At 45.6% G+C, this 26,558-nt stretch overlaps 1 protein-coding gene across 6 annotated transcripts in view; it reads left to right on the top strand.

Moving 5' to 3' along the window:
- Positions 1-17,089, top strand: part of KMT5B (lysine methyltransferase 5B) — a 61,308-nt gene extending 44,219 nt beyond the window's left edge. For 5 of the 6 annotated variants that reach the window (XM_053561206.1, XM_053561204.1, XM_053561207.1 and 2 more), the window contains 2 exons: positions 4,037-4,233; positions 12,836-17,089. In XM_053561206.1, coding sequence (XP_053417181.1) covers positions 4,037-4,233; positions 12,836-14,304 — 1,666 coding nt within the window. In that variant the 3' untranslated portion in view covers positions 14,305-17,089. Of the gene's footprint in view, positions 1-4,036; positions 4,234-5,234; positions 5,470-12,835 lie in introns of those variants that run through there. The other variant, XM_053561209.1, reaches the window with a different exon arrangement.
- The last annotated feature ends 9,469 nt before the right edge of the window (positions 17,090-26,558 follow it).

Raw genomic sequence — 26,558 nt, 5'->3', positions numbered from 1 at the left:
AACAGGAGTTTCAAAATTGCTTTGAAGGGTAGACTAGGCACTGGCATCAGTGCGTATCTTTGCAGGGAAGTACTTCAGCAGTGACCATATTGATAGTCAGCAATGAAAGATTATGTAGCACTTTACTAGGATTAGTTCACAAACTTAATTGTCAAACCTCATATACTGCTGGTGAGGATACAGAAATAAAGGCACTCATACAAAGCTAGCAGGGCTGTGAATTGCTTTCCTTTGGGAAAGTAATCTAGCAGTATTTATTAAAAGTAAGTGCACCCTTTTACCTGGCAGTCCCATGTGGAAGAAACCACCCTGTAGAAATACAAGTACCACTTAGTAGAGATTTGGTTTCAATAGTGACGTAACAACAACGTTCATGGTGGCAGGCAAAAAAGGAAAACCAAGTTTCAGTAATCACCAAGGAGGAGTGACTGAACATACAGAATGTTTATTCTGTGGAAATATACAACTTTAAAAATATATGTTCAGTTTGTTTAATCCATGATATAATGATAAGAAAATTGGTTGTTGAAGAAGGTGTTTGGTGGTATTATTTTGGTTTTAGTTTGCTTAAAAAGAAACTTCAGTGTGGGGGTACACTGGCTCATTCCTGTAATCCCAGCTAAGGAAGGAAGCTAAGGCAGAAGGATCCCTTGAGCTGAGGAGTTTGAAACCAGCCTGAGCAAGAACAACACCCCATCTCTACTAAAAATAGAAAAAGTTAGCCAGGTATCTTCTTGAGCTCCTTTAATTCTAGCTACTTGGGAGGCTGAGGCAGGCAGGATCGCTTGAGTCCGAGTTTGAGGTTGCTATGAGCTAGGCTGACACTATAGCACCCTAGCCTGGGCAACAGAGTGATACTGTCTCAAGAAAACAAAAAGGCTAGGCGTGGTGGCTCACGCCTGTAATCCTAGCACTCTGGGAGGCCGAGGCGGGTGGATTGCTTGACCTCACAGGTTCAAGACCAGCCTGAGCCAGCTGGAGACCACGTCTCTAAAAATAGCTGGGCATTGTGATGGGTGCCTGTAGTCCCAGTTACTTGGGAAGGCTGGGGCAAGAGACTCACTTGAGCCCAAGCTCAAGAGTTTGAGGTTTCTGTGAGTTACGACGCCATGCCACTCTACTGAAGGTGACAAAGTGAGACTGTCTCCAAAAACAAAAAAGGAAACAGAAATTACAGAGTAAATTGGTGTACGTACCATGATAAATGGAGGGGAAGATGACACTATTGGCAGATGGTTAATACTGGTACCTAGGGCTCTGAAGAGGGAGGGTAGTCAGGAAATACTGTTAAATTTTGCTTTATGGATATGGCTCCTAGGATTGTTAGGCTTTTTGCAGCAAGCTTAAGCACGTATTACTTTTTGTAAGTTAAAGTAAAATAAAGGAAGTAAAGGTGAATGGAAGAGTTTTACTTAATTCTGATTTCCAAAAATTATTTCTTGTTCATTTCTTTTCTTTTTTTTTGGAGATAGTCTCACTTGGTCATCCTTGGGAGAATGCTGTGTCATCATAGCTCACAGCAACCTCAAACTTTTGGATTCAAGTGATCCTCTTGCCTCAGCCTCCCAAATAGCTGGAACTACAGGCGCCCGCCACAATGCCTGGCTTTTTTTTTTTTTTTTTTTGAGACAGAGTCTCAAGCTGTCGCCCTGGGTAGAGTGCCATGGCATTACAGCTCACTCTTAGTCTTAGACTTAAGCAATTCTCTTGCTTCAGCCTCCCAAGTAGCTGGGACTACAGGCCCCTGCCACAATGCCTGGCTTTTTTTTTTTTTCTTGCAGTTGTCATTGTTTTAACAAGCCCAGGCCAGGTTCAAACCTGCCTGCCCCATGTATGTGTCCGGTGCCCTCCCCACTGAGCTACAGGTGCCATCCCTCAGCTGTTTTTTAGAGATGGGGATCTTGCTCTGGCTCAGGCTCGTCTCAAACCTGTGAGCTCGGGAAATCCACCTCCCTCAGCCTCCCAAGTGGGCCACCCATGCCCAGCCTTGTGCTTTCTTTTTAAACGTTATAAATTCCTAATTTACTTTTTTGAATAGAGCTGAGTAGAAATTTATACTGAATAAAGCAAAGATTTGTAAAGCTGGCTTTATTAGGAAGTTTAAGAGGATCTCATTAAGTGCCCTCATTTACTTCAGAAGAATTTATAAAAATATAAATAGGGTAGAAACCATTCTTATTCTGTAGTGAAAAGCAAGTCTTTAATTTTTTTTTTTTTTTTGGCCGGGGCTGGGTTTGAACCCGCCACCTCCGGCATATGGGACCGGCGCCCTACCCCTTGAGCCACAGGCGCCGCCCAAACAACCAAGAACTTTTTTTTTTTGTGGTTTTTGGCCGGGGCTGGGTTTGAACCCGCCACCTACAGCATATGGGACCGGCGCCCTACCCCTTGAGCCACAGGCGCCGCCCAAACAACCAAGAACTTTTTTTTTTGTGGTTTTTGGCCGGGGCTGGGTTTGAACCCGCCACCTCCAGCATATGGGACCGGCGCCCTACTCCTTGAGCCACAGGCGCCGCCCGAAAAGCAAGTCTTTTTTTTTTTTTTTTTTTTTTTTGTAGAGACAGAGTCTCACTTTATGGCCCTTGATAGAGTGCCATGGCATCACACAGCTCACAGCAACCTCCAAATCCTGGGCGTAAGCAATTCTCTTGCCTCAGCCTCCCGAGTAGCTGGGACTACAGGCACCCGCCACAACGCCCAGCTATTTTTTGGTTGCAGTTCAGCCGGGGCCGGGTTTGAACCCGCCACCCTTGGTATATGGGGCCGGCGCCTTACCAACTGAGCCACAGGCGCCGCCCGAAAAGCAAGTCTTTTAAATGTCTTTTATTAAGTAACATTTTGTTATTTAAGCTTTCGTGTTAGTTCAGAAACTTTAAAAGAATTATTTAACAGATTTTATTGCTCCAGAAAGACAGATTTTCCTTAATAATAGTGTCATCATTAGTGTCATCTTTTTGCAAAGGATTCCGATTAGAGTTTGTTTATACCTAACATTAAGTTCTTAGTTTATGGAAATTCTGTGAATTTTTAAAAATAGTGTTAAATCATGCCAACATGTGGGATTTTTGTTTTGTTTTGTTTTTTGAGACAGAGTCTCGCTTTGTCGCTCTCAGTAGAGTGCTGTGGCATCACAGCTCACAGCAACCTCCAACTCCTGGGCCTAAGCAATTCTCTTGCCTCAGCCTCCTGAGTGGCTGGGACTGTAGGCGCCCGCCACAACGCCCAGGTATTTTTTGGTTGTAGTTATCATTTGGCAAGCCCGGACTGAATTCGAACCCGCCAACTCCAGTGTATGTGGCTGGTGTCCTGGCCGCTAAGCTACAGGTGCCAAGCCAAGCTACAATTTAGAACTAACTATTGTGCTAACTTTTTTTTTTCTTTCTCCACTCTGTTACCTGGACTAGAGTACGGTGGCATCATCATAGATCACTGCCACCTCAAACCCCTGGGCTCATCCTCCCAAAGTAGTGCTAGGATTACAGGCATGAGCCACCACTCCCAGCCAGGTAGTATAGAGGCTTTTTGTTTGCTTCATTTTTTCTTTTTTTTTTTTTTTTTTTTTTTAAGACAGTCTCATTCTGTTACCCAGGTTAGAATGCCATGACATCAGCCTGGATCACAGCAACCTTAAAGTCCTGGGTTCAAGCAGTGCTCTTGCCTGACTCCAGTAGCTGGGACTACAGGTGTCCACCTAATGCCTGGCTAATTTTTCTGTTTTAGTAGAAATGATGTCTCCCTCTTGCTCATGCTGGTCTCAAACTTTTGAGCTCAAGAGATCCTCCTTCCTTGACCTTCCCTAGTGCTAGGATTATAGGCATGAGCCACCATGTATAGCCTAGTATAGAGTTTTTAAAGTTACTTTTATTGTATACATGTTTAATTTTCTTTGAGAATTCTATACTTGCCAGGTTGCCAGTGATGGTCAAGGCCCCCTATTTCACATCTGTGAACTTGATGGGGCTGAGCACTCTCAGCAGTTAGGTATTGTAAGTATGCTCTGTTTGTTTTGTTTAACCTGTGCTATTTTCTCTTTCAGACGGGGAACTGGTGCTTTTAAATCCAGAGTGGGACTGCCTGCGCCTGCTCCTGTAATCAATAGCAAATATGGACTCAGAGAAACAGATAAACGTTTAAATAGGCTTAAAAAGTTAGGTGACAGCAGCAAAAATTCAGACAGTCAATCTGTCAGCTCTAACACTGATGCAGATACCACTCAGGAAAAAAACAATGCAAGTAAGTAAGGGAGATTTAATAAGCAATATCTTCTAAGTATTTTCACACAATTTGCTTTTTAAAGCATGCTTCAATAGTTTTAAACTTTGAAATATTAAGAGAAACTGGGATCCATGAACATTGTCAGCAATGCAAGGTTCTAGAAATTATTTGAATACTAAAGCACACCCTGTATCCCACCTCCAAATTCAGTATCATACTCTAGACCGTTTTTCCTAAATACTTGGTAACTGGATATTGAGTTATTCATAGTTCAGGGTTATTATATGTTTGAGAAAATCATTTACAAGGTGTTAGTGATACTTCAATGATACTGTTAAGCCCTACAAAAAGATAAAGGCTCATACATGTTCCAGTGTCTAGCCAGTCTGTTTGGAAAAGATGATGGACTTGGGGAATTTATTGCATCTGGCCTCAAGGTTTCAACCTTTCTACTACTTGGTTACCTTTCTTAAAATGAACTAACCCAGTTCACCAAACCACCAGTTACCAGACTCAGAATTGTGATTGAGGAGCATTCTGAATGTTGCTATATGGTGACATGTTGTATAGTAACTACTACAGAAACTAGGAAGAGAGATGAAAAAGAGAAAGAAGCAACCGTTGAGATACCATTGTTTGTGGGGGGAAGATCTAATGGAAACTGGAAAAAGAATAAAGAGAAAATAACGAGAAGAAAATCTAAAGGGGCAAAAGAAAATACTTCATGTTTGGAGCACTTTCAAGTACTGGAACTGTTGTAATGGCTACTGTTTTTCTGGGTGACATGAGTTTTCTGTGGTCGCCACTAAAGCAGTAGCCTTCAGTCTGATTTATCTTTGAGAGAGGCAGATGTTGTAAAGTCTAACTTGGTGATTCCCAAAGTATACCTATGTTGGCACTTTCAGCATCCAGTGAGACTTCTTAGCACTTAGGAACCTCTGAGATACTGATTGTTTTAGGCTCTTCTCCCTACTTTCAGATGTTCTCAGCCCACCACTGGGTGCTCCCTTCCCCTACAGAAAATCCTGAAGAAAAGGGACGGTGTCTCCCATGATGGTGAATGTCACTGCCGTGAATTCCTGAATCTACTGCTGCTGGGAGTCAGAGGCCAGGTGTAACCTCTGTAGTGGAAAATCAATACTGTAGTCCTATTCCAGTCTTCTTAGTTAATGTTCAAAGTGAACCAAAAAAAGAAGAGTTAGTCAATCATTCACTGTTGACTGTTGAATTCTAATAATAAACACAGTGTAATGAACATCTGTTTTCTGAGTCTGGTTCCTTGGTGAAACTAGAGACTTGAGAAGCCCATTTTGTAAATACATACATAAAAACACTTGAAAGCTGGGCGTGATGGCACGCACCTGGAGACTGAGGCAGGAGAACCACTTGAGCCTAGGAGTTCAATACCAGCTTGGGCAACACAATAAGAAAAAAACCCACACACACTTAGGTGCATGCTGCCATCTGTACGTGGAGATGGCCACCAAATTGCCCACATTGAATGGCTCTGTGACATACACTGGGGTCTTTTGTGCTTTTGTGCACTGACTTCATTACTAGTGTGTAGATACTGAAGTTAGTACACCACTTAGTTTAAAAGATCAAAATCCAAATAATTTTGGAAGGTATTGCATGTATTAGTAGTATATAGCCATTAATATTCCCAAATTTTATTTGGTGTAGTACTTACTAATAAATGCTTAAAGAGATACAATGATATTTGAGACTTCATCCTCCTCTCTAAAGAGTTTGTGCCTTTGCTCCAGGGTAAGGCGAGTGCATAAAATAACTACACAGACTAGAAGTGCCATTTTCTTGAGTTGAGAGGGACTCATGATCCCTTTGAGCTGCAGTTTTCAGTATTACAGCATAGAAATATAGCACTTTGCAGTGATGGTTTATATTGGGATGCTTGCTTTATTCAGATTATCTTTCTGCAGCATGATGGGAATAACCTGAGGGTTGGAGTGACTAACACTGAGGTCATGGACAGTAGATAGATGTGGCTCAGTGCTTGGAAGGAGCTCAAAGCTCAGTGTACACTAAATCGTGTTCATTGAGGATTTCCTTGAGTTCTTGTATTCAGGTAGGCTGTATTTCTTCTGGTGTTTGTATCTCAAACATACTCTTATACCTCTTGGAAAGAAAGGCTTTTGGAAACTCCATGTGGTAGAAAAGCCAGAGTTGGCAGAGCTCCTTTCCCAAGGTTAGTAGGAGAATGTTGTATGTGCAGAGCGCTTTTAATTTGCTTGTCTTTATCCTGCAGTTCACCTAAAATTTAGCAGCTTGTAAGAGGAATGGCTTTTTTTGAGTAGTATGTATATATAAATAAATATTTCTCCCTAGTCAGAAGAAAAATATTTTCTCCTTTCATGCATGTGCTTTTTTGGAAGGTGTCTTGAGAATTACAGCTTGTTTGCTTTAACATCCAGGAGTAGAAACAATAAGGAATTCATTTTTACAAATGCAGTCCACACATCTGAATTATAACGCCATCATTGGGATATTCTAGTTTTGGAGGCCTCTTGTGTTTTGCTGGCTGGGCTGGCCCCTCTGTTAGTATTGTGATACAGGGTGTGAAGCCAGAGGCTCTTGAGCAGCATGGGAAGATACAGGCATAGTCACTGCCGCTACTGCAAGTTGGGATAAGCCCCAGAAGACTTGAGCAGTGGGAGAAATTCACCTTAACTAAGGAGCATCTGTCCTGGATGCCGAGGCTGGGGCACCACTTTTCACTCTCTCCCATCACTGGTACCTCTTGACTGGCACTTTTCTGCTAAATCTACAGGCTGCTTCAAAGTTCTTTCCAGCACCCTGTTGTAGGTAACAGTCTGTGTTGGTTACATTAAATGAAACCTATTTGTGCCCAGTAAACTCCTTGCGACTGAGGTCTTTACAGTCCCCTTGGGGGAATTTCTAGATCCTTGAGTTATGGAGTTGAGACTGCACATGGTTCTTATGTTATCTTAGTTCACATTGATAGTGTGCATTCCCCATGCAGTCTGAGCACTTGGGAAGGCTTTAGTGTCATTTTGTAGCTCTTGTATCTGCATGTAAGTCTTGATGCCACACTGCCTTATGGATTTTCAGGGCACCCTAGAGCAGTCACGATAGCCATAAGTGCGTCCCTTACCTAAGAGGTATGACACCTTACAAGTGGCATAACAGTAATTAAACTTGAGATCTTGATTTGAGCCACAGGCCTAAGCTCAAGTCCCATACCTGGTGGATGATCTTAGGCTAGTCTGTGTAAGCTTGGCTTTCACATGAGTTTAATACCACTTTCAAGGATATCATTTGGGATTGAGATCATACTAATTTGGCCATTTTGTACAGCATCCAGTTTTAGTAATTGGCTAAGAGGGTTGTAGATCTTCATGTAAAAGTACTGTCCAGGTTTATGCATTTGTGATTTGTCCCAGCCACTAAGAGAAGATAATTACATGACGAATATTAGGCTGATGCAAGAATAACCACAGGCACATCTTGTCAACACTTGTGCGTAATCCTTTGTCCCTTGATAGACTTGGGTTTGTCATTGTGGCCACTGTCTTTCTCCTTATTGTCAGAAATTCTCAACCCCCACAAAGTATTGCACCTTCTTTGGACAGTGAAGGACTCTTGGTACTCTACTGGACTCTCATCTTAGTCGAATTGCTCACATTTCTCTTGCCTGACTTACCTGTGACTCTTTTTGCCTTTAACTTGATGAGCTTACTTTTCGTCTGGGCTTTTGATGAAGTAATGTGTTTCAAACAAAATGAGAATACCGTGATAAATACACAAACATGTAAGTGGAATCTCTATATTGAAGTAATACACAGCATCAAATGCAGTCCATTGTGCACTCGGTTCAGACACGTGCCAGAGCTTCAATGCTCTACAGCCAAAAGTAAAGCTTTTGGAAAGAGGGAAAGGATGGAGAGAGGCTGGATTCAGAATCACCATAAAATGGGATGTCATCTAATGGGTAAAAATAAGTACCAAGTAAGGAGAGTCTTGGGTGCTGTGAAAATACACAGGAAAGATACCACCCTACCATACAGAAAGAGGGCTCCCTGAAAGAGGTGTGGCCTAAGCTGAGTCTTAAAGGGGTTGAGAAGTTGGCGGACTGAGACAGACATAATTGAAGCAGAGAGAATTTCAGACAATGGTATGCACAAGTGGAGAACTTGAGTAAAAATTTACTTGTACTCACCAATGGAGGACAGGTGAGAAGAAGAGATGTGATCAGAATTTAAAATTTTGGACTTTATTCTTAGGGTATTAGAGTACTGCTGACAGGTTTAAAGCCCAGAAGTGACATAATGTACTGGGAAAATCCTCCTGGCTACACAGTAGAGAATAGATTGTTGGAAAAGTATTAGGAGAGGGAGGAAATGGCCATAGTTCAGGCAAGAGACATGGCAGATTGCAGTGAAATTGCAGGTGGACCCCATAGGCTGTGTAATCAGCTAGATGAGGCAGTTGGGGAAAGCAAGAATGAAAGATTTCTCCTTTTATAGTCAGGCAGCAGGGCAGGTGGTCATCATGATGACCAGAAGGGGGAGCTGCCAGGGGACTTGGTGGTGACCTAGGTCTAGGCATGTTGGCTGGATCTGTAATTTAGGAGAGGGTCAGAGAATGGAGTTAGGAAGCCATCAGTATGTAGGTGGTAACAGCTGTGGGGGAGCACTTAGGAATGGCAGTCTAGGGCCAGGTGGAGGAAGTCCAGGCAAGTGTGCTCATTGACAGCCAAAGGAAGAGAGGACTTACCAAGAAAAAATGGTCATCAGTGTTGCATTCAGAAAATGAAGGAAGGGCTGATAAGTGTTCAAGGGATTTCATGATGAGGGTGTAGATTGGCTGATGCTGTCCAGTTGGAGGGACAGGCTGGGTCCACAATCCAGGGGATTGCTGTGGAGAACCTGATCCACATATGATCACTGTATAGGGATGATTGCAGGCATGTGGTAAGAATAGTATGGAAAGAGGAAAAATAAGACTGAGAACCACTAAGTTGGTCATAAATTGGTTCTTGAAGAAGCAGAGGGTAGGGCTGGGTGCTGTGGCTCACACGTATAATCCCAGCACTCTGGAAGGCCATGGCTGGTGGATTGCCTGACCTCACAGGTTCAAGACCAGCCTGAGCTAGAGCAAGACCTTTGTCTCTAAAACTAGCTGGGTGTTGTCTCGGTGCCTGTGGCTCAAGCGGCACCAGAACTGGAGTGTTCGAATCCTGCCCGGGCCTACCAAACAACAATGACAACTACAACCAAAAAATAGCCAGGCATTGTGGCGGGGGCCTGTAGTCCCAGCTACTTGGGAGGCTGAGGCAAGAGAATCGCTTAAACCTAGGAGTTGAAGGTTGCTATGAGCTGTGACGCTACAGCACTCTCCCCAGGGCAACAGCTTGAGGCTTTTCTATCTCAAAAACAAACAAACAAAAAAAAAATAGCTGGGCGTTGTGGTAGGCACCTGTAGTCCCAGCTACTTGGGAGACTGAGACAAGAGAATCCCTTGAGCCCAAGAGTTTGAGGTCGCTGTGACCTATGACACTATGGCACTCTACCAAGGGCGATAAAGTGAGACTCTTATCTCAAAAAAAAAAGGGTAAATGAAGGATCATCATGGCCACATTTGGGAAAGCCAAGCAAATGGCAGCCAGACAAATGCAGTCCTTGGCTTTTGTCTAGAACAAACCAAAACACCAGTGGCTGTTTATATTATTACCTGTGCATCTCAGTAGATGCTTTAACAAAAGAATTCACTAAATAGCCTTATTCTAAAAAATATTTTCTACCAATTCTGTGTAATTCCAGTTCATGATAAATGACTCAAGTTGGATAGTATTCACACTTAATTACTCCTACTTTTCTAAAAATATGTGGCTTCCATGTTAGCAGCCCACATGGATAAGTATGTTCTTGTTTCAACCATTGGATCTCATTGCTGTGAATTCTGCCTAAGCCAGGCTTTGAGTACAGAGCCTGGTATTCTTGGTGGATTGATATTTTTGGAATGCATGTTATGCATTCTCACTCCTTTCTCAATAAAAACCAGTGCTAATTTTCTTGCCTAGCCAGACAGAGGAATGGCAGTTGCCTTGGCAACCCTCAGCCGTTTTAAAAGCAACAGAAACTTCCTCCACAGGATCCTGATTGTCATGGAGTGGGTGGTGTGCTGGGTTACCCATATTTGTTGTTTTTATTCTCCCTGTTTTCTGATGAGAAGTGGTAATTATTTATTCATACATCTCAGCTTCCTTAGTGAAGGGAACATCTTTAAAGGGTTGTTTTGATCAAGGAGAAGTTTTTCAAGTGGGGGATGCCAAAACTAGTTGAGAAATTGACTTGTGTAAAATTATAAATGATATTCCAGAATGTAAATGCGGAGAGGAAAATAGGCAGCAGAAGGTCAATGGCAAGGCCAGAGACTCGCAAGAGCAGCTAAGTTTGAGTCACACATAAAACCTTTTTTGAGAAGCCATTCAACTGTCATATTAGTTCTTAGGTTATTGTTACCATGAGGATCTTTGCCACCTTATTAATTTTTTTTGGAGACAGTCTTGTTTTGTCACCCTAGGCTAGACGCAGTGGGATCATCATAGCTCACTGCAACCTCGAATTTCTGGGCTCAAGCAATCCTCATGCCTCAGCCTTCTGAATAGCTGGGACTACAGGTACCTACCCACCACAATACCTGGCTAATTTTTCTGTTTTTAGTAGAGATGGCGTCTCCCTTTTGTTCAGGCAGTTCTCAAACTCCTGACTTCATATGATCCTCCACCTCAGCCTCCCTGAGTGTTAGGATTACAGGCGTGAGCCACCCTGCCCACCCTCATTGCATCTTTTTTGTATCCATGTCTTTTTTTTTTTTTTTTTTGAGACAGTTGCACTATGTTACCCTCGGTAGAATGCTGTGGTGTCACAGCTCACGGCAACCTCAAACTCTTAGGCTTAAGCAATTCTCTTGCCTCAGCCTCCCAAGTAGCTGTGACTACAGGGACCAGCCACAACGACCGGCTATGTTTTTTGTTGCAGTTATCGTTTAGCTGGGCTGGGTTCAAACCTGCCACCCTTGGTGCATGTGGCCAGTGCCGTAACCACTGTGCTCTGGGCGCCGTGCCTGTATCCATGTCTTGGAAGAAGGAAATTGCACCGCTCTGTCCTGAGAGTGTATAATTCTAATAGTGTACTATTGCTTTCTTTCACTCTGCCTGTTGGCATCAGGTGGTCACTAAAAGAACAGGCCCGTGTAAGTTGTGCAACTCTTCAGATGGCACAGCCCACTTACTCTCTTCTGGTCCTCACAGAGTTGAAGGGAATAAGTTACAGTGATGCAGTTCTGACAGTATACTTTCCGGAGTAACAATATTATGGTTCTTAGGATGTATTTTTTTGAGGGGGGTGGAATAGAGGCTGTCACCTTGGAAAGAATGCTGTGGTGTTACAGCTCACAGGAACTTCAAACTTGTGGGCTCAGGTGATCCTCTTGCCTTGGCCTCTCAAGTACCTGGGACTACAGGCTGGGATACAATGTCTGGCTAGTTTTTCTGTTTTTAATAAAAACAGGGTCTCACTTTGCCTAGGCTGGTCTCAAACTCCTGAGCTCAAGCAGTCCACCCATCTTTGCCTCTCAAAGTGGTAGAATTATAGGCGTGAGCCACTGTGCCCAATTAGGATCTATTTTTCTTGTGATAGAATTTGTCTCTTAGAACTTAGAGCCACTGATAATATATTTCTGTTACATGTTACTGGCCAAGTCTATACTTAGTTTGTGTTAGTGAGTAACAGATGAACATTTAAAATGATAAATGATAATTTTAGGCTAGGCATGGTGGCTCACCCTTTCAATCCTAGCGCCTTGGGATGCCACGACCAGTGGATAGCTTGAGCTCAGGAGTTCTAGACCAGCCTGAATACAAGCAAAAAACCATCTCTACTAAAAATATAAAAACTAGCTCTGCGGGCGGCGCCTGTGGCTCAAGGAGTAGGGCGCCGGTCCCATATGCCGGAGGTGGCGGGTTCAAACCTAGCCCCAGCCAAAAACCACAAAAAAAATAAAAAAAAAAAAACCAGCTCTGCATCATGATGGATGCCATAGTCCAGCTACTCGGGAGACTGAGGCAGGAGGATCACTTAAGCCCAGAAGTTTGAGGGTGCTATGAACTACGATGACAGCAGGGCACTCTACCAAGGCGATAGAGTGAGATTGTTTCAAAAAAAAGTAAATAAACAGATGAAGTGGGGATTTTAGGAGGAGTTTGTGAAAAAAAGCTATGATTCTTACTTAGCTTTCCTTCAAAATTTCTATGTGAGAAAATACTAAATCAGGAGAAAAAAGCTTTTGTTTGGACCAACATTATGACCGATGAAGGAGCAGCTTAGAGTGAAATCTAGGTTCTGCTGTGCTAAAAGCTCCTAACATATATCAAAAATGAAAGATCCCCCAGTGAATGTCAAAAGCCATGTAGAAAATGTGTATGTGCTGGCGTACACATTGGGGTCTGTTTTCCGTGCATTTGTATCATCTAAGCGTACATATTATAGCTAATAGTCTGGTTTGGGGCATTGTTCTGTTGAATTCTGCTGTGTTGCCAAGGCTGTTTTTCACCTTATTTTTTTTCTAAACTTTACAGCTTCTAACCGAAAATCTTCAGTTGGTGTAAAAAAGAACAGCAAGAGCAGAACATTAACAAGGCAATCTATATCAAGAATTCCAGCCTGTTCCAACTCTACCTCATCTAAGCTAACTCACATAAATAATTCCAGGGTACCAAAGAAACTGAAAAAGCCTGCAAAGCCTTTACTTTCAAAGATAAAATTAAGAAATCATTGCAAGCGGCTGGAACAAAAGAATACTTCAAGAAAACTCGAAATGGGAAATTTAGTACTTAAAGAGCCTAAAGTAGTTCTATATAAAAATTTGCCCATTAAAAAGGATAAGGAACCAGAGGGACCAGCCCAAGCTGCAGTCACTAGCGGGTGCTTAACGAGGCACGCAGCGAGAGAACACAGACAGAACCCTGTCCGAGGTGCTCATTCGCAGGGGGAGAGCTCGCCCTGCACGTACATTACCCGGCGGTCAGTGAGGACAAGAACGAGTCTGCAGGAGGCCTCTGACGTCAAGCTTGAACCAAATATGTTGGACAGCTATAAAAACAGCATGGCAGAACCTTGCCCTGATGATAGGGAGCAACCAACTCCTGAGGTGCAGGAAGAACTTGTTCATGAGACTGCACAAAAGGGGGAGACTAAGTGTTACAAGAGTGACACTAGTGTGTCCAAAAAGAAGTCACGACAGGGAAAACTTGTGAAACAGTTTGCAAAAACAGAGGAATCCACTCCGGTGCATGATTCTCCTGAGAAAAACGAGGCTGCAGAGGATCTGCTGGGGCCCCATTCCGCCCAGGGTGAGCACAGTGGCGCCATAGGCGTGCCTGTGAGCTACACAGACTGTGCTCCTCCTCTCGGTTGTGCGGTGGTTACATCAGATAGCTTCAAAACAAAAGACAGCTTTAGAACTGCAAAAAGTAAAAAGAAGAGGCGAATTACAAGGTATGATGCACAGCTGATCCTAGAAAATAATTCCGGGATTCCCAAATTGACTCTTCGGAGACGTCATGATAGCAGCAGCAAGACAAATGACCAAGAGAACGATGGGATGAATTCTTCAAAAATAAGCATCAAATTAAGTAAAGACCATGAAAATGATAATAATCTCTATGTAGCAAAGCTTAATAATGGATTCAACTCAGGATCAGGCAGTAGTTCCACAAAATTAAAAATCCAACTTAAACGGGATGAGGAGAGTAGGGGATCCTATACAGAGGGGCTTCATGAAAATGGGGTGTGTTGCAGCGATCCTCTTACTCTCCTGGAGTCTCGAATGGAGGTGGACGAGTACAGTCAGTACGAGGAAGAAAGTGCGGATGATTCCTCCTCTTCCGAGGGAGATGAGGAGGACGATTATGAGGATGACTTTGAAGATGACTTCATTCCTCTTCCTCCAGCTAAGCGACTGAGGCTAATAGTCGGAAAAGACTCTATAGATATTGACATTTCTTCAAGGAGAAGAGAAGATCAGTCTTTAAGGCTTAATGCATAAGCTCTTGGTCTTAATTTGACCTGGGATAACTACTTTAAAAAAATTTAAAAATTCCAGTCAATTATTCCTCAACTGAAACATTTTAGTGGCAGCACTTCTACCGTCTCTTCACTTATCAGCATAATATTGTAGAAAGTGTATAGCATACTGACTCTTCTTAAGTCTGATTTGTGCAAATTTTTATCGTACTTTTTAAATAGCCTTCTTACGTGCAATTCTGAGTTAGAGGTAAAGCCCTGTTGTAAAATAAAGGCTCGAGCAAAACTGTACAGTGATAGCAACTTTCCACACAGGACATTGAGAACAATAATGTGGCTACACAATTTTTTTAACTTTGAGAGCATCCATTGGCTCTTTAATATACGACTAAATGATAATTTAAAACAAATCATAGTAGCAGCATATTAAGGTTTTCTAGTATGCTAATATCACCAGCAATGATCTTTGGCTTTTTGATTTATTTGCTAGATGTTTCCCCCTTGGAGTTTGTTGGTTTCGCACTGTTTGCTGGCCCAGGTGTACTGTTTGTGGCCTTTGTTACTATAGCAAACCATTGGTTGGGAGTCAAATTGGTTTCTTTAAAAAAAAAAAAAAAAAGGAAATACGTTTTACACACGTGACAGCTCACTTTCCAGTACATTACATGTATGAAGGTAGCAGTGTGCAGGATGAGTTTCGATACAGCGTATTTATTGCTCGTCATGTAAATTAAAGAACTTGTATTTAACTCTTTTCAATCCTTTTAGATAAAATTGTTCTTTGCAAGAATGATTGGTGCTTATTTTTTCAAAAATTTGCTGTGAACAATGTGATGACAACAAGCAACATTTATCTAATGAACTACAGCTATCTTTATTTGGGTCTTCAAGTTTTCTGTTGCACTTGTAAAATGCTACAAGGAATATTAAAAAAATCTATTCACTTTAACTTATAATAGTTTATGAAATAAAAACATGAGTCACAGCTTTTGTTCTGTGGTAACCTATAAAAATGTTTGTCTTTGAAATTCAATGTAAAGACCTGAAAACAATGTATATGTTGTAAATATTTGTGTGTTGTGAGAAATTTTTGTCATAAGAAATTAAAAGAACTTACCAGGAAGGTTTTTAAGTTTAGAAATATTCATGCCAATAAAATAGGAAATTATAAATATATAGTTTTAAGCACTGCATCAGTGGGAGTTCTTGGCTTATGTTAGTTTATTATGAAAATATCAAAGATTTTTTGACTATATATTCAGTTAAACAAAAAGAGGAGTCAGATTTGTTTTTTGAAGCACTTTGAGAAGAGAAATTAATTTTAAGTAACTTAATGAGCAAAATTTTGATTACACTTTATGTTCGATACCAGGCTGTTTTCCTTTCTCTGGATCATTTTACAAATCATTGGGCAAAGGATTTGGGAATATAAATCTGTAACAGGTGTTTAACACCAGTCAGTCTCTTTATTTCTGGGAAATGTATACATGTACTTTCAGATACAGTGTTTCTAAATAAAATCAAATTGGGGCATTTGTATAGTGTCTATAGAAGAGTAGCCCATGTCTTAAAATATTAAAAGGAATCTGCAGGTATGAAAAGTCCAGTGGAGAAAACCTCAATGCTTACTGTTACTACTAATTGATTCCTACCAGTTTCCAGGTTTGGGGGACATCTTTTAAAAATTCAATTCCTTAAACCTTTTGCCCATAGGTTCCAAATAGAAATAAGATTCATTAAAAGTTTTTAAAGTTTAGGTTGTTTTCACCTATGTTCTCTAAGGAGTTACTTCTGTAGTCTTACATGGCTTCATCCTTGTTTTGTTATGGTGCAGTCTAATTCCTCAGGTATTAATTTGGAAGCATGTTAAAGTAGCCTTCCACACACACCCCTTCCTGCCACATCTGGAGGTAGGCAACCCCTAGTCAACAGGAGCACCTGTGCCCGGGCCCTGGGAGCACTTGGTAGCCCAGGTCCATTCCTTGAGGGGTCCCTGTGCAGGAGAAGTGTGAGACCCTTGCCATGGAGACCCTGTGTCTGGAGAGTGCTGCAGGGCAGTGGGTTACCTTGTCTCTCACTTTAGTTCAGGGTGTTTTGAGGAGGTTGAGAGACTAACACTTTATTTATATACCAACAATAGCCATTTCAGGAATTTCAGTCTTGAAAAGGTAACAGTAACACATTTCCCATTTTTCTTCATTTTTAAACTTAATTTTACTAACTTATTTATGATATTTTAATTTTATTGTGGCCTCATCTTTTGAGGCTGACTTTCCCATGGGTCTCAGAGCAGTGACATTTGGTAAGGAATCACTGCCTCTCAGGAGTTGGTATGCACAAGCACTCAGCAGCCGCTGTTGATGCCTTCTAGGGAAACCTAATTTCCGTTTTTTAAAGGTAGGGGCCTCCAAACTGTCGTAGGTCTGCTGTCAAGCTTCACTGTGTGGAGGGGTGAATCCACACTGCTGACCAGTTTGGAAGAGGTTGCATTCAATAAAACTTCTAGCTTGAGCTTATGCAATGATTGGTTAAGATTTTGGCATTGTAAGAATTAGGAAATGATCTTAGAAATATATGTAAAGTATTCAATTTTCAATCATTTTTCAAATTACTGTTTTAAATTGTTTTGCTGAGTTGTAATACTTTTGAGATACAATGTATTCCTTGTACTGAAAGAATGAAAGGACTTTTTCAGCATTTGAGGTAAGTTCTTTAACGTTTCATTAAAAACATTTTTTACAAATATTTTGTACATGCACTTGCAGTATTGAGGTTAATCATTTTAATAAATTCGGAAATTAAAACAATTTGGCGGTGTTCACTGTATCTGAAAAGATCAAAGTGGTGACTTTTCTCCAGGAAGTTTTCACATAAACCAATTTAAAATCAGAAAGTTTCTGAAGGTTTTCAATATCCATGGGTGTTGAGTTTTCTAGTTTCTGGTTGTCTCTCGTGTCTCATGACACTCAGTTTTCAGGTAAAAAAAGGGTAAGTACTCAATCTTCTCTCAGTACAGAGACTACTTTTCAAACTACATATTCTCCTAGCTCTTGAACTCAAGACATCTTTGCCGTCGACTGGAACAAAATAGCATTTGAGTGCTTTCACAATCTGATTATTAATAGTTCCTAATTGGGTGTTTTCCCCTCACTCTGCTGGACAAAACTAGTATATCCTGAACTGGCGGGGATCCTCCTTTCTCCTATTTACTGTTGCAAAACCTAGTTGAAAGGAAATATGACTGCTGTGGGAATCAGGAAACCTGAAATTGCCTGGTTCTGCCAAATCTGAGTAGCCCTGACCAAGCTGCTTAATCACCCCGTCTTACCTAGCACCTAGCACAGTTCTTGGTCAGAAGTCAACATGGACACCAGGTCCTGTCACTTAAGTGTCAGGATAAACCTCATCTACCCTTGAGGATGACCTGTGTGAACGGTATAGACCAGGCAAGGCATGAGGTTTTCCTAGTTCATTGACATATCTTCCCAATCTTGTGTTCCCAGCAGGGAGAAGGCTAAAACGTGACACAAATTTTACGTGCTTAGGTGTCCGATACAACACCCGGGGTTTTCTCTGCTTTCCAATAGTCAATGACAGCTGGCTTGTCCAGGGCCCTTGTGTGACTTATCAAGTGCCACTTCTCTGGCTGTTTGTGTACTTGACTGCAAAATCCAGTGGTACTTGGGCAAGGTGTAAACAAGCTGACAGCCTTGGGGCCATTTTTATAGCCCCATTGTGGTTAGGGTAGCCCTCACGCTCAAGAGAAATGAGAAAGTCAGCTTTTCCCCCTTCCTCATATCCTGGGTGTATAAGCACTGCTTATGTTAACTAGTATGGAACCTCGAGGAAAGTCAATTTTGATTCTTTGAAGGAGCAGAAGGACTGGTGGGAAGGGACAGGGTGTGTGAATGCCCAGGATTAGGAAGACAGTTTACTGATTATCGTGTCTCCACCCGTCTAATGCTTGCTTCTCTGCCCCTCACATTCTCCAGAGCATTAAGCTTACAAATACAGAAAAGGTGGTAAAGTCACTAGTCTGGAGGACAGACAGACCGCAAGCTCATGGAGGTGGCTTTGTTAGTGTTCTTAAAAGTCAAATCTGTTACAGATCCTGCGTTCCTGTCAGATTTGTTTCTGGTAAACAGTGACTTGACTCAGGGGTGGCCCACCCTGTTGAGTACTCTGCGAGGGGAAGCAGAGCCTTGCTGGGGCTGCCTGGCATGGCAGAGGGCTGCCAGCAGCCCGAGGGCCTGAGCAGCCTGCGCCTAGCGTGGCAGGAGTAAAGTTGCACTTGACGTCAATGTTGGTTAGGCACACGTTACGTACTTCGGGTTGCAGGGGCAGGATTTGAGTCTTCAGTGTGGGGGGAATTAAAGCCCCCAGGAGAGGGTATCTCAGTCTATTTTATGCTGCTGTGACAGAAAGCCATAGACAGCAAAACAATCACAGTTCTGGAGACTGGGGAAGTCCGACATCCAGGGGCCACTTCGGGTGAGACCCTTTGTTCTGTGTCATCCCACAATGGAAGGCATCCATGGTGAAAAAGGGGCAGGGGCTTGACTTATCAGGAACCCACTCCCACAATAAGAGCATTAGTCCATGTGTGAGAGCAGAGGCTCACCCTTCAAAAGCCTCAGCACCACCAGTACACTGAGAGTTAAGTTTCCAACATGAGCTTTGGGGGACCTCCTCAGACTGTAGTGAGATAACTGAAGGAAAGAGGGTGGAGGACAGCCCCTGGGCCTGTCAACCCTCACTGAGGCATGGAGAGCCATAGAGAATGCTACTGTAAGGCCACTGGTCCTTGGTGACCTTGAAGAGCACAGCTTGGGGAAGCCCTTGGAGGAGGAGCCAAGCCAGTTGGCAGTGGAGAGGAGGAAGGAGGGAGGATGACAGGAGAAGAGGAGCCTCATTTATTACTAAGAGACAAGCAAGTCCCCTTCAAGATGGGACACTTCCAGAGGGGACCGTATGTTCTGAGAAGAGAAGTGAAGGAGTCATTCAGAGGGTGAGGGTCGTCTTTGGGGTACAGATCCATCTCCCAAGAGACATGGAGGTGGTGGGGAGGCCAGTCTAGCATGAGATTCTTCTTGTCTGTGAAGTAGGAGGCATCTGGAGGCAAGAGAAGAGGCCCCAAGGCTTGAGGAGAGTGAGACGGATGAGAAATTGAAAGTGGAAAAGAGCTGGCTGTAGAAACCTGCTGGGCGGGCGGCGCCTGTGGCTCAGTTGGTAGGGCGCCGGCCCTATATACTGAGGGTGGTGGGTTCAACCCTGGCCCCAGCTGAACTGCAACCAAAAAAAAATAGCCAGGTGTTGTGGCGGGCGCCTGTAGTCCCAGCTGCTCGGGAGGCTGAGGCAAGAGAATCGCTTAAGCCCAGGAGCCGGAGGTTGCTGTGAGCTGTGATGCCACGGCACTCTACCAAGGGCCATAAAGTGAGACTCTGTCTCTACCAAAAAAAAAAGAAACCTGCTGGGCACCAGTCAGTGTCTTGGGTACCCAAGGTGGTGACAGCATTTCTCTGCACAGGTGTGAGCCCCTCCAGCCATGGCCTCTATCCAGGTGAGGGCCAGAGAACACAGCAAGCTGGGGATGCAATGTCCATGTCGGTGTGAGAGGGGCTGGATGAAGGGCCATACCTGCGCGCAGGTTTGGGAAGGCCTGAGTGAGCCCCTGGCAGGTGAAAGTGGAGGTGACAAGGCCTGGAAACGGGGGCTTAGGACAGCCAACCAGAAGAGCAAATGGGGGCAGGCAGAGTGTGGGTCTCAGCACTTTCTAGTGATGACAAGGCCCCAGATGGGGGACAATGTTCCGGCATTGAGGAGACGCGGTTCTGAGAGATGAAGGCATTGATCACCTGAGATGACAACGGAGAGCTGCACAGAGGCCTCCAGTGCACTTGCCGTGAATGCCGCGCACTCTGGGGAGTGCCACCCCCAAAGAGGCAGCCAGTCAAGGGAGAAGCAGGAGAAATGCCCCCAGCTAGTCGAGTGGTGTGTGCCTCAATCAATATGTTTTTACGGCACAAAGGAGGTGGCTTGAGCCCAGGAGCTGGAGGCCAGCATGAGTAACAGCAATCACTGCTTTTTACCTACTTCCGTGGACTTATGTGGGGCCAGAAGTTTGTATAAAGGTTGTGGTGCAGCTGGGCTCGGTGGCTCATGCCTGTAATCATAGCACTCTGGGAGACCGAACCTGGTGGATTGCTTGAGCTCAGGAGTTTGAGACCAGTCTGAGCAAGAGTGAGACCTCATCTCTAAAAAAATAGCCAGGCATTGTGGCAGGTGTCTGTAATCCTAGCTACTTGGGAGGCTGAGGGAAGAGACTCACTTAAGCCCAAGAGCTTAAGGTTGCTGCGAGCTATGATGCCATGGTACTCTACCAAGGGTGTCAAAGAGAGACTCTGTCTGAAAAATAAATAAATAAAGGTTCTGGTGCAGATAAGTGGGATGACCCATGCCCATGAGTCAGATATACCCAGGGAGCTTGAGAAGTGGGAGGGGTGCTACTGCCCTCAGCAAGAGATGGTCCCCTGGCCCTAAGGTCCCTGAGGGTGTGGACCTGTATCTGAAAGAGTAAGTCAAACACAGCCAGCCTGGAGACAGCACAGAAGAGGCCCAAAGTTTCCTCCAGCCAGGCAAGCTGCTGGTCTGAGAATCTGTAGTCACTGAGGAATCCAACACAAAGGAATAACGTGTTTGATCAGGAGAAGGCACCTTGTGTTACCCTCTAATCCAGTGGTTTTCAACCTTCCTAAGGCCACAACCCTTTAATACAGTTCCTGTGGGTCGCAACCCACAAGTTGAGAACCACTGCTTAATCTAACCACAGCTACTCTTGGAACAAGTGTTTTCTCTCATGGGACAGATTTTGGAAGCTATAATTACCCAAGTGGGAAGCAGGGTTCTATTCACAGAAAGTTGATGTACATCTATCTCAGAAGCACATCTGTTAAGCAAGTTATGCTTTTGCCATTATCATGCACATTTGTTGCTCCCTGGGCAGCAGGTTGAGTAATTCTATCACACTAGTCCCATGGCAGGGAGAACTGGAGTCTGACCGGACAGGACCAGGAACCTGGGAGTCCACAGGAGCCTCAGACTTAACTTTCCTCTCAGGCCTTCTCCAGGGTCACTCTCCTATAAACAAAACTACTTTCATTCCTTCTCTTGCCAGTCAAACCACATTTTTCTCCTGGGGGTAAGAGGTGAGCTGGGGAGGCTGAGCCTCACCAGCCTCCAAATGGACCAGAGCTGCTGCTAAGGGCCAGGCACAGTGAGGATGTGGGGTCAATGATGCTCCATCCTTCCCTGGCTGTGCGAGCCTGAGAAAAGGGCTTCCCTTCCCTGAGCCTCAGTCTCTCACTTGTGAAATGGGGGCAGTAAGAGCTCTTAACTCTGGGCTGGTTGAGGATTAAGAGGGAGTGTCCATGAAGTCTTTTGGGTCTGGCCTGGCACCCAAGTCAACAATTAGTTTCAGCTGGAACCCAGTCCCGTCTCAACAGTCGTGTGTGGCACCCCAGATGCCTAGTGGGCCTCTGCTCTGCCTCTGACCCTTCTCCAGCTGATACCTGCTCGAACTGCCTTGATCACAATCTTCAAAACAAAACTATTGGGCGGCGCCTGTGGCTCAGTCCGTAAGGCGCCGGCCCCATATACCGAGGGTGGCGGGTTCAAACCCGGCCCCGGCTGAACTGCAACCAAAAAATAGCTGGGCGTTGTGGCGGGCGCCTGTAGTCCCAGCTACTCGGGAGGCTGAGGCAAGAGAATCGCTTCAGCCCAGGAGTTGGAGGTTGCTGTGAGCTGTGTGAGGCCACGGCACTCTACCGAGGGTGATAACGTGAGACGCTGTCTCTACAAAAAAAAAAAAAAAAAAACAAACTATTGCAGTGCTTCCTCCCTCTGGCTGATGCCTCTTTGTCAGACAAACAGTGCGTCCTCCGTTCACCTAAAGATGCTGCTCCATTCTTCCTCGCTCTCCTATTCCAGAGGGTCTGTCTGGATTCACCTATTCCCTTGACAGCCTTCCCTATTTGAATGCCAAGTAGATGCTGGGCACTGGAAAGGCATATGAGCCATGGGGAATGCTTGAATAGACATGAGAAGTATTGAGGAAGTGCCAAGGAGAGGGTCCCTGTTTCTGCTGGAGAACCAAGCGAGACAGGCTTCATGGAGAAGGTGAGATTAAGAAGGGTCTTAAGGGATGAATAGGAGTTCATAAACCCAAAAGGCAGAGAGGCAGTGGACATGTGCAAAGCCCTGGAGACAAGGAAAGACAGGGTGTCTTCGGGAAAGGATTGGTGAGAAGTTCAACAGGCCCGGTCCAGAAGGTTGAAAAGAGGGTGGTAGATGGGGCCTAGCCTGCAGTCCCGAGGAGCCGGGGGCATGGATCAGCCTTAGAGGACAAGGGAGCACCAACCTCAGGGGTGAGGGCCTGGATCAGGCACCCTCAGGGCAAATTCTGTCTCTGCCACTTCCTAATTTAGCAGTTCTTTTTATTTGTGCCTTCATTTCCTGCTCTATGAAATGGAGATGATGGTAATACTCATCTCATGGAGGATTAAAGAAGACACCAAAAAGATGTGACATGGCTGGCACATGGTGAGTGTTCAAAGCTCTTAGCTGCTTTTGTTATTGCCTTAAATCTAATTGCAAGGCCTGCACTTTTTCTCTGACTTCAACTAATCAGATCCCGATCCAGCCCAAGAGCACTGTCCCCACTCTCGCCCCTTCCACCCAACCCCAACTGTGCCCCAGCCATCCTGTGCCAGAGCAGAGAGGGCCACACTTCTCACTATACAGAGAGGCAGGGACAGTGACTTTCCTGGGACCACGTGGCGAGCAGGAGGAGAGGCATACCAGAGCATTCACTACCTGCCCTGCCTGCCAGCCCGAGCCCCCTGCTGGCCACGCAGGCAGCGCCCAGGCAGGCCTGCTCTGAACGGGAAGCAGCTGCTGTGGACATGAGATAACGTGTTTGCTTAGCTGGAGCTTGCCCAACAGGTTAATGTTCAACCCCTGCAGCAGGGAGCTGAGGGTGAGACCACAGTATGTTTGCCCTTCCATGCCCCCAGACACCCTAGGGCAGCTCCCACCCACTGTCCCCTATCTGAAAGGTCACAAGTGTGTCTCTTGGAGCTTCAGCAACTTTGAGGTCCATTCCTGGGAGGAGCCTGAGGCTCCAAGTAGGGTGGCAGCAGCCAGTCATACCTAGCCTCCAGGCCCCACCACACTGGGCTATTCCAGGCTGAGAGGGCCTGGCAGGTTATGGTGAGAAAATGAACTGGGGGCCCTGGGGCTCCGCTGGCTCACGAAGATCTCTGCTCTTGCTTCTCCTTGCACTTGGGACCCTCTCTGCCCAGCCCTTGTCAGAGCAGTTAGTTATCTCTCATCTGGAGGCCTCTGGTCTCTGTGTATATGTAGAGGTCTCCTCCCAAATCCTCCCTGACCTGTCGCTCCCATCCCAGGGCTTCCCTCCCCTCAGTCCTGAGCTCTCAGGCTGCATGGGGTCCCTTAGGACTTGCCAGTGTGGGGTCCACAGGGGCCTGGGCAAGCAGCAACCAGAAGGGGAAGGGGCTTCCTCTCTGGGAAAGCAGCCCCCGGCAACTGGAGCCTCTCATCCTCACAACCTGGCAGGGTTCCAGTGACCCAATAGTAAAAGCCTCAGGCTGCTACCAGCTGTGGGAGTTCCTGGGCTAGTTACTACCCCTGGGGGAAGTGCAGAGTCAGGGAGACCAGGCTGGGCAAGAGAAGGGGCTGGAGCAGGGAGCAGAGCCTGCTCAGGTGTGCCCTGACTATGGCCTGAGGTCTGGGGGAGGGACAGCAGCCACTCTCCTTTCACCTGGCCTGGGCCTTCATCCACCTTTGTGTCAGAGGAGCTCTGGGCACCAAGCACCAGCTAGGACCATACCATCCTCTGGCTGACTCTAATGGCTGGGCCCTGAGAGCACTGAGCTCGAAAACCCAGACTCATCCAGCCTCAGGGAAGAAGCCCATGGAGCCACTTGCATATAGTCAAGAAATACATGGGTGGCACCTGTGGCTCAAAGGGGTAGAGCGCCAGTCCCATATGCTAAAGGTGCTGGGTTCAAACCCAACCCTAGCCAAAAACCACACACACACAAAAAAAAAGAAATACAGAGAAGGAAACTGAGGCACAGTGACAGGGTGTGTGCTGGGCAGGGGCAGAGCTGGCACAAGAACCTGTTCCTGCCCCCACTCCCCCAAGAAGAAGAGAAAATGCTCTGATCAGTGAGCTACACTGTAGACAGGAGAGGAGTGAGAGCGAGGCCAGGTGGCACTCCTGCCCCTGCTGCTCAGTTCTGAAGCTGTATCCTCCCCCACCCTGAATCCTGTGGCCTGTGGGCACAGTGAGGACTCAGGGAGGGGAAACCAGGTGAGAAGGTGGCGCCCCAGTCAGAAAGAGGCAGAACTGGGCTGTCCTGCAGGTGAGCCAGGATGACTGACTTGCCCATGCCAGACAGCATTCCTCCCACTAGGTTAAATAAATAGACTGCAGCAGAGGTAACAGTGTGTTATTGGCCACTTCGCTCCCGCAGGCCTGCATCGAGAGGGGCCCTGTTAAAACAGGCTGACTTTGGACTCTGGCTTCCAGGAGCTGCGGAAGGCTGGACTCTCCCTATCACAGCACATCAGCCACCCAGAAACCAAGGCTCTGGGGGGCCCAGATCCCACAGCCACAGCTCTGTCCGCTATCTACAGGGCAGCCCATTTTGAGAGTCAGTGCATTCACTCACTCACTCACTCATTCTTTTATTTATTTATTTATTTATTTATTTATTTATTTTTTAGACAGAGTCTCACTTTGTCACCTTGGTAGAGTGCTGTGACGTCATAGCTCACAGCAACCTCAAACTCTTCGTCTCAAGAGATTGCCTTGCCTCCACCTCCCTGGTAGCTGGGACTACAGGCTCCCACCACAACACCTGGCTATTTTAGAGATAGGGTCTCACTCCTGCTCAGGCTGGGATTCATTCATTTATGATGCCCACTGGGCACACCCAGGAATTCCCTCTCCATCCCCTCAGGTTGTCCACACTCTGGCAGGAGGAGACACACGCACACACACACACACACACACACCTTGGTTGGGGCTTTAACGAGGGCAGCCCATGAGGTGCACAGCAGAGCATGCGAGTGTGCATGTGTGTGTGTGCCCTCCCTTGGGGGGAGGGTATATCCACAGCAGGGAAAACTTCATGAAGGAAGTGTGCTTTGACCTGGATTTTGAGGGAGAAGGAAGAGTTGGTCCCCAGAGGTAAGAAGGGTCCTTCTGCCCTGGACACAGCCCCCAAGGTGCACACCCTCACCCCCCTCCCCTCAGAGGCAGCTGACTTGGTGCTGACGCGACAGCACAGTGAGGAGAGCTGAGGAGTGGAGCTGCAGAGTTCAGACCCTGGGATCGGGCAGACCTAGACTGGAGCCCAGATCCAGCCAATTCCTGGCTGTAACTTTTTTCTTCTTCTGCGAAATGTGTGCTCCTGGAGCTTTGGTGAGGATTAGATGATTCACTTGCGTGCTCAGCATAGCGCATGGCGTTTGGTCAGCTTTCCATAAGCCCCTGTGCTCAGCCGTAAGGGACAGAGGCTGGCCCAGGTACCTACTGTTTGAATGAAGGGGGGAGACAGACACACAAACACTCCAAACAATGTTCCTTCTCTGTTGTTTCCTGGACTCTGAGTTCCAGCACGTCCCTGCTGTTTCCCGCAAAGTCCACTGCTGCCAAGCAGGTGAAGAAGAAAGAATGGGTCACTGTTCACAGCGTTTGGGACAATGCAGCCTGGCTTTTCTTGTTCTGGTCATTCATTGTTTCTGCCTCCTGGAGTCCATTCGCCCTCCTTTGGAAAAGATACTTCCCCATTCCCAGTGCCTGTGTCAGAGTGGCACATCCCCGTCACCCCCGACTCCAGGGCTGGCCTGTCAGAGTGCACCCCGTGGGCTCAGTGACTGGCCCAAGGCTGAACACACAACCAAGCTGAGGCAAGGGGACTTTCTCCACGGGAGTTGCCTCATTGGTGGGATGAGAGCCAGGAGCTGCTGGCCACCACCTTGTCCTAATGAGGGAGAGGCTGCCAAGGGAGGAAACTGGACCAGACTGGCTTTTGTAACTCCAGGCATATCTGCCAACAGCCCAGATAAATCCTCCAGATCTGTGCCAGCCTGGCACTGTGCATCGAGAGCCAGGCCAGGGTGATGGGACTCAGAGGCTGTGAGCAGGCCACAGGCCAGCTTGGTCACTGATGTGCTACATGACCCATA

Source organism: Nycticebus coucang, chromosome 14 (genome assembly GCF_027406575.1).
Source record: "Nycticebus coucang isolate mNycCou1 chromosome 14, mNycCou1.pri, whole genome shotgun sequence".
Lineage (NCBI taxonomy): Eukaryota > Metazoa > Chordata > Mammalia > Primates > Lorisidae > Nycticebus > Nycticebus coucang.
This window is presented reverse-complemented; position numbering and strand designations above follow the sequence as displayed.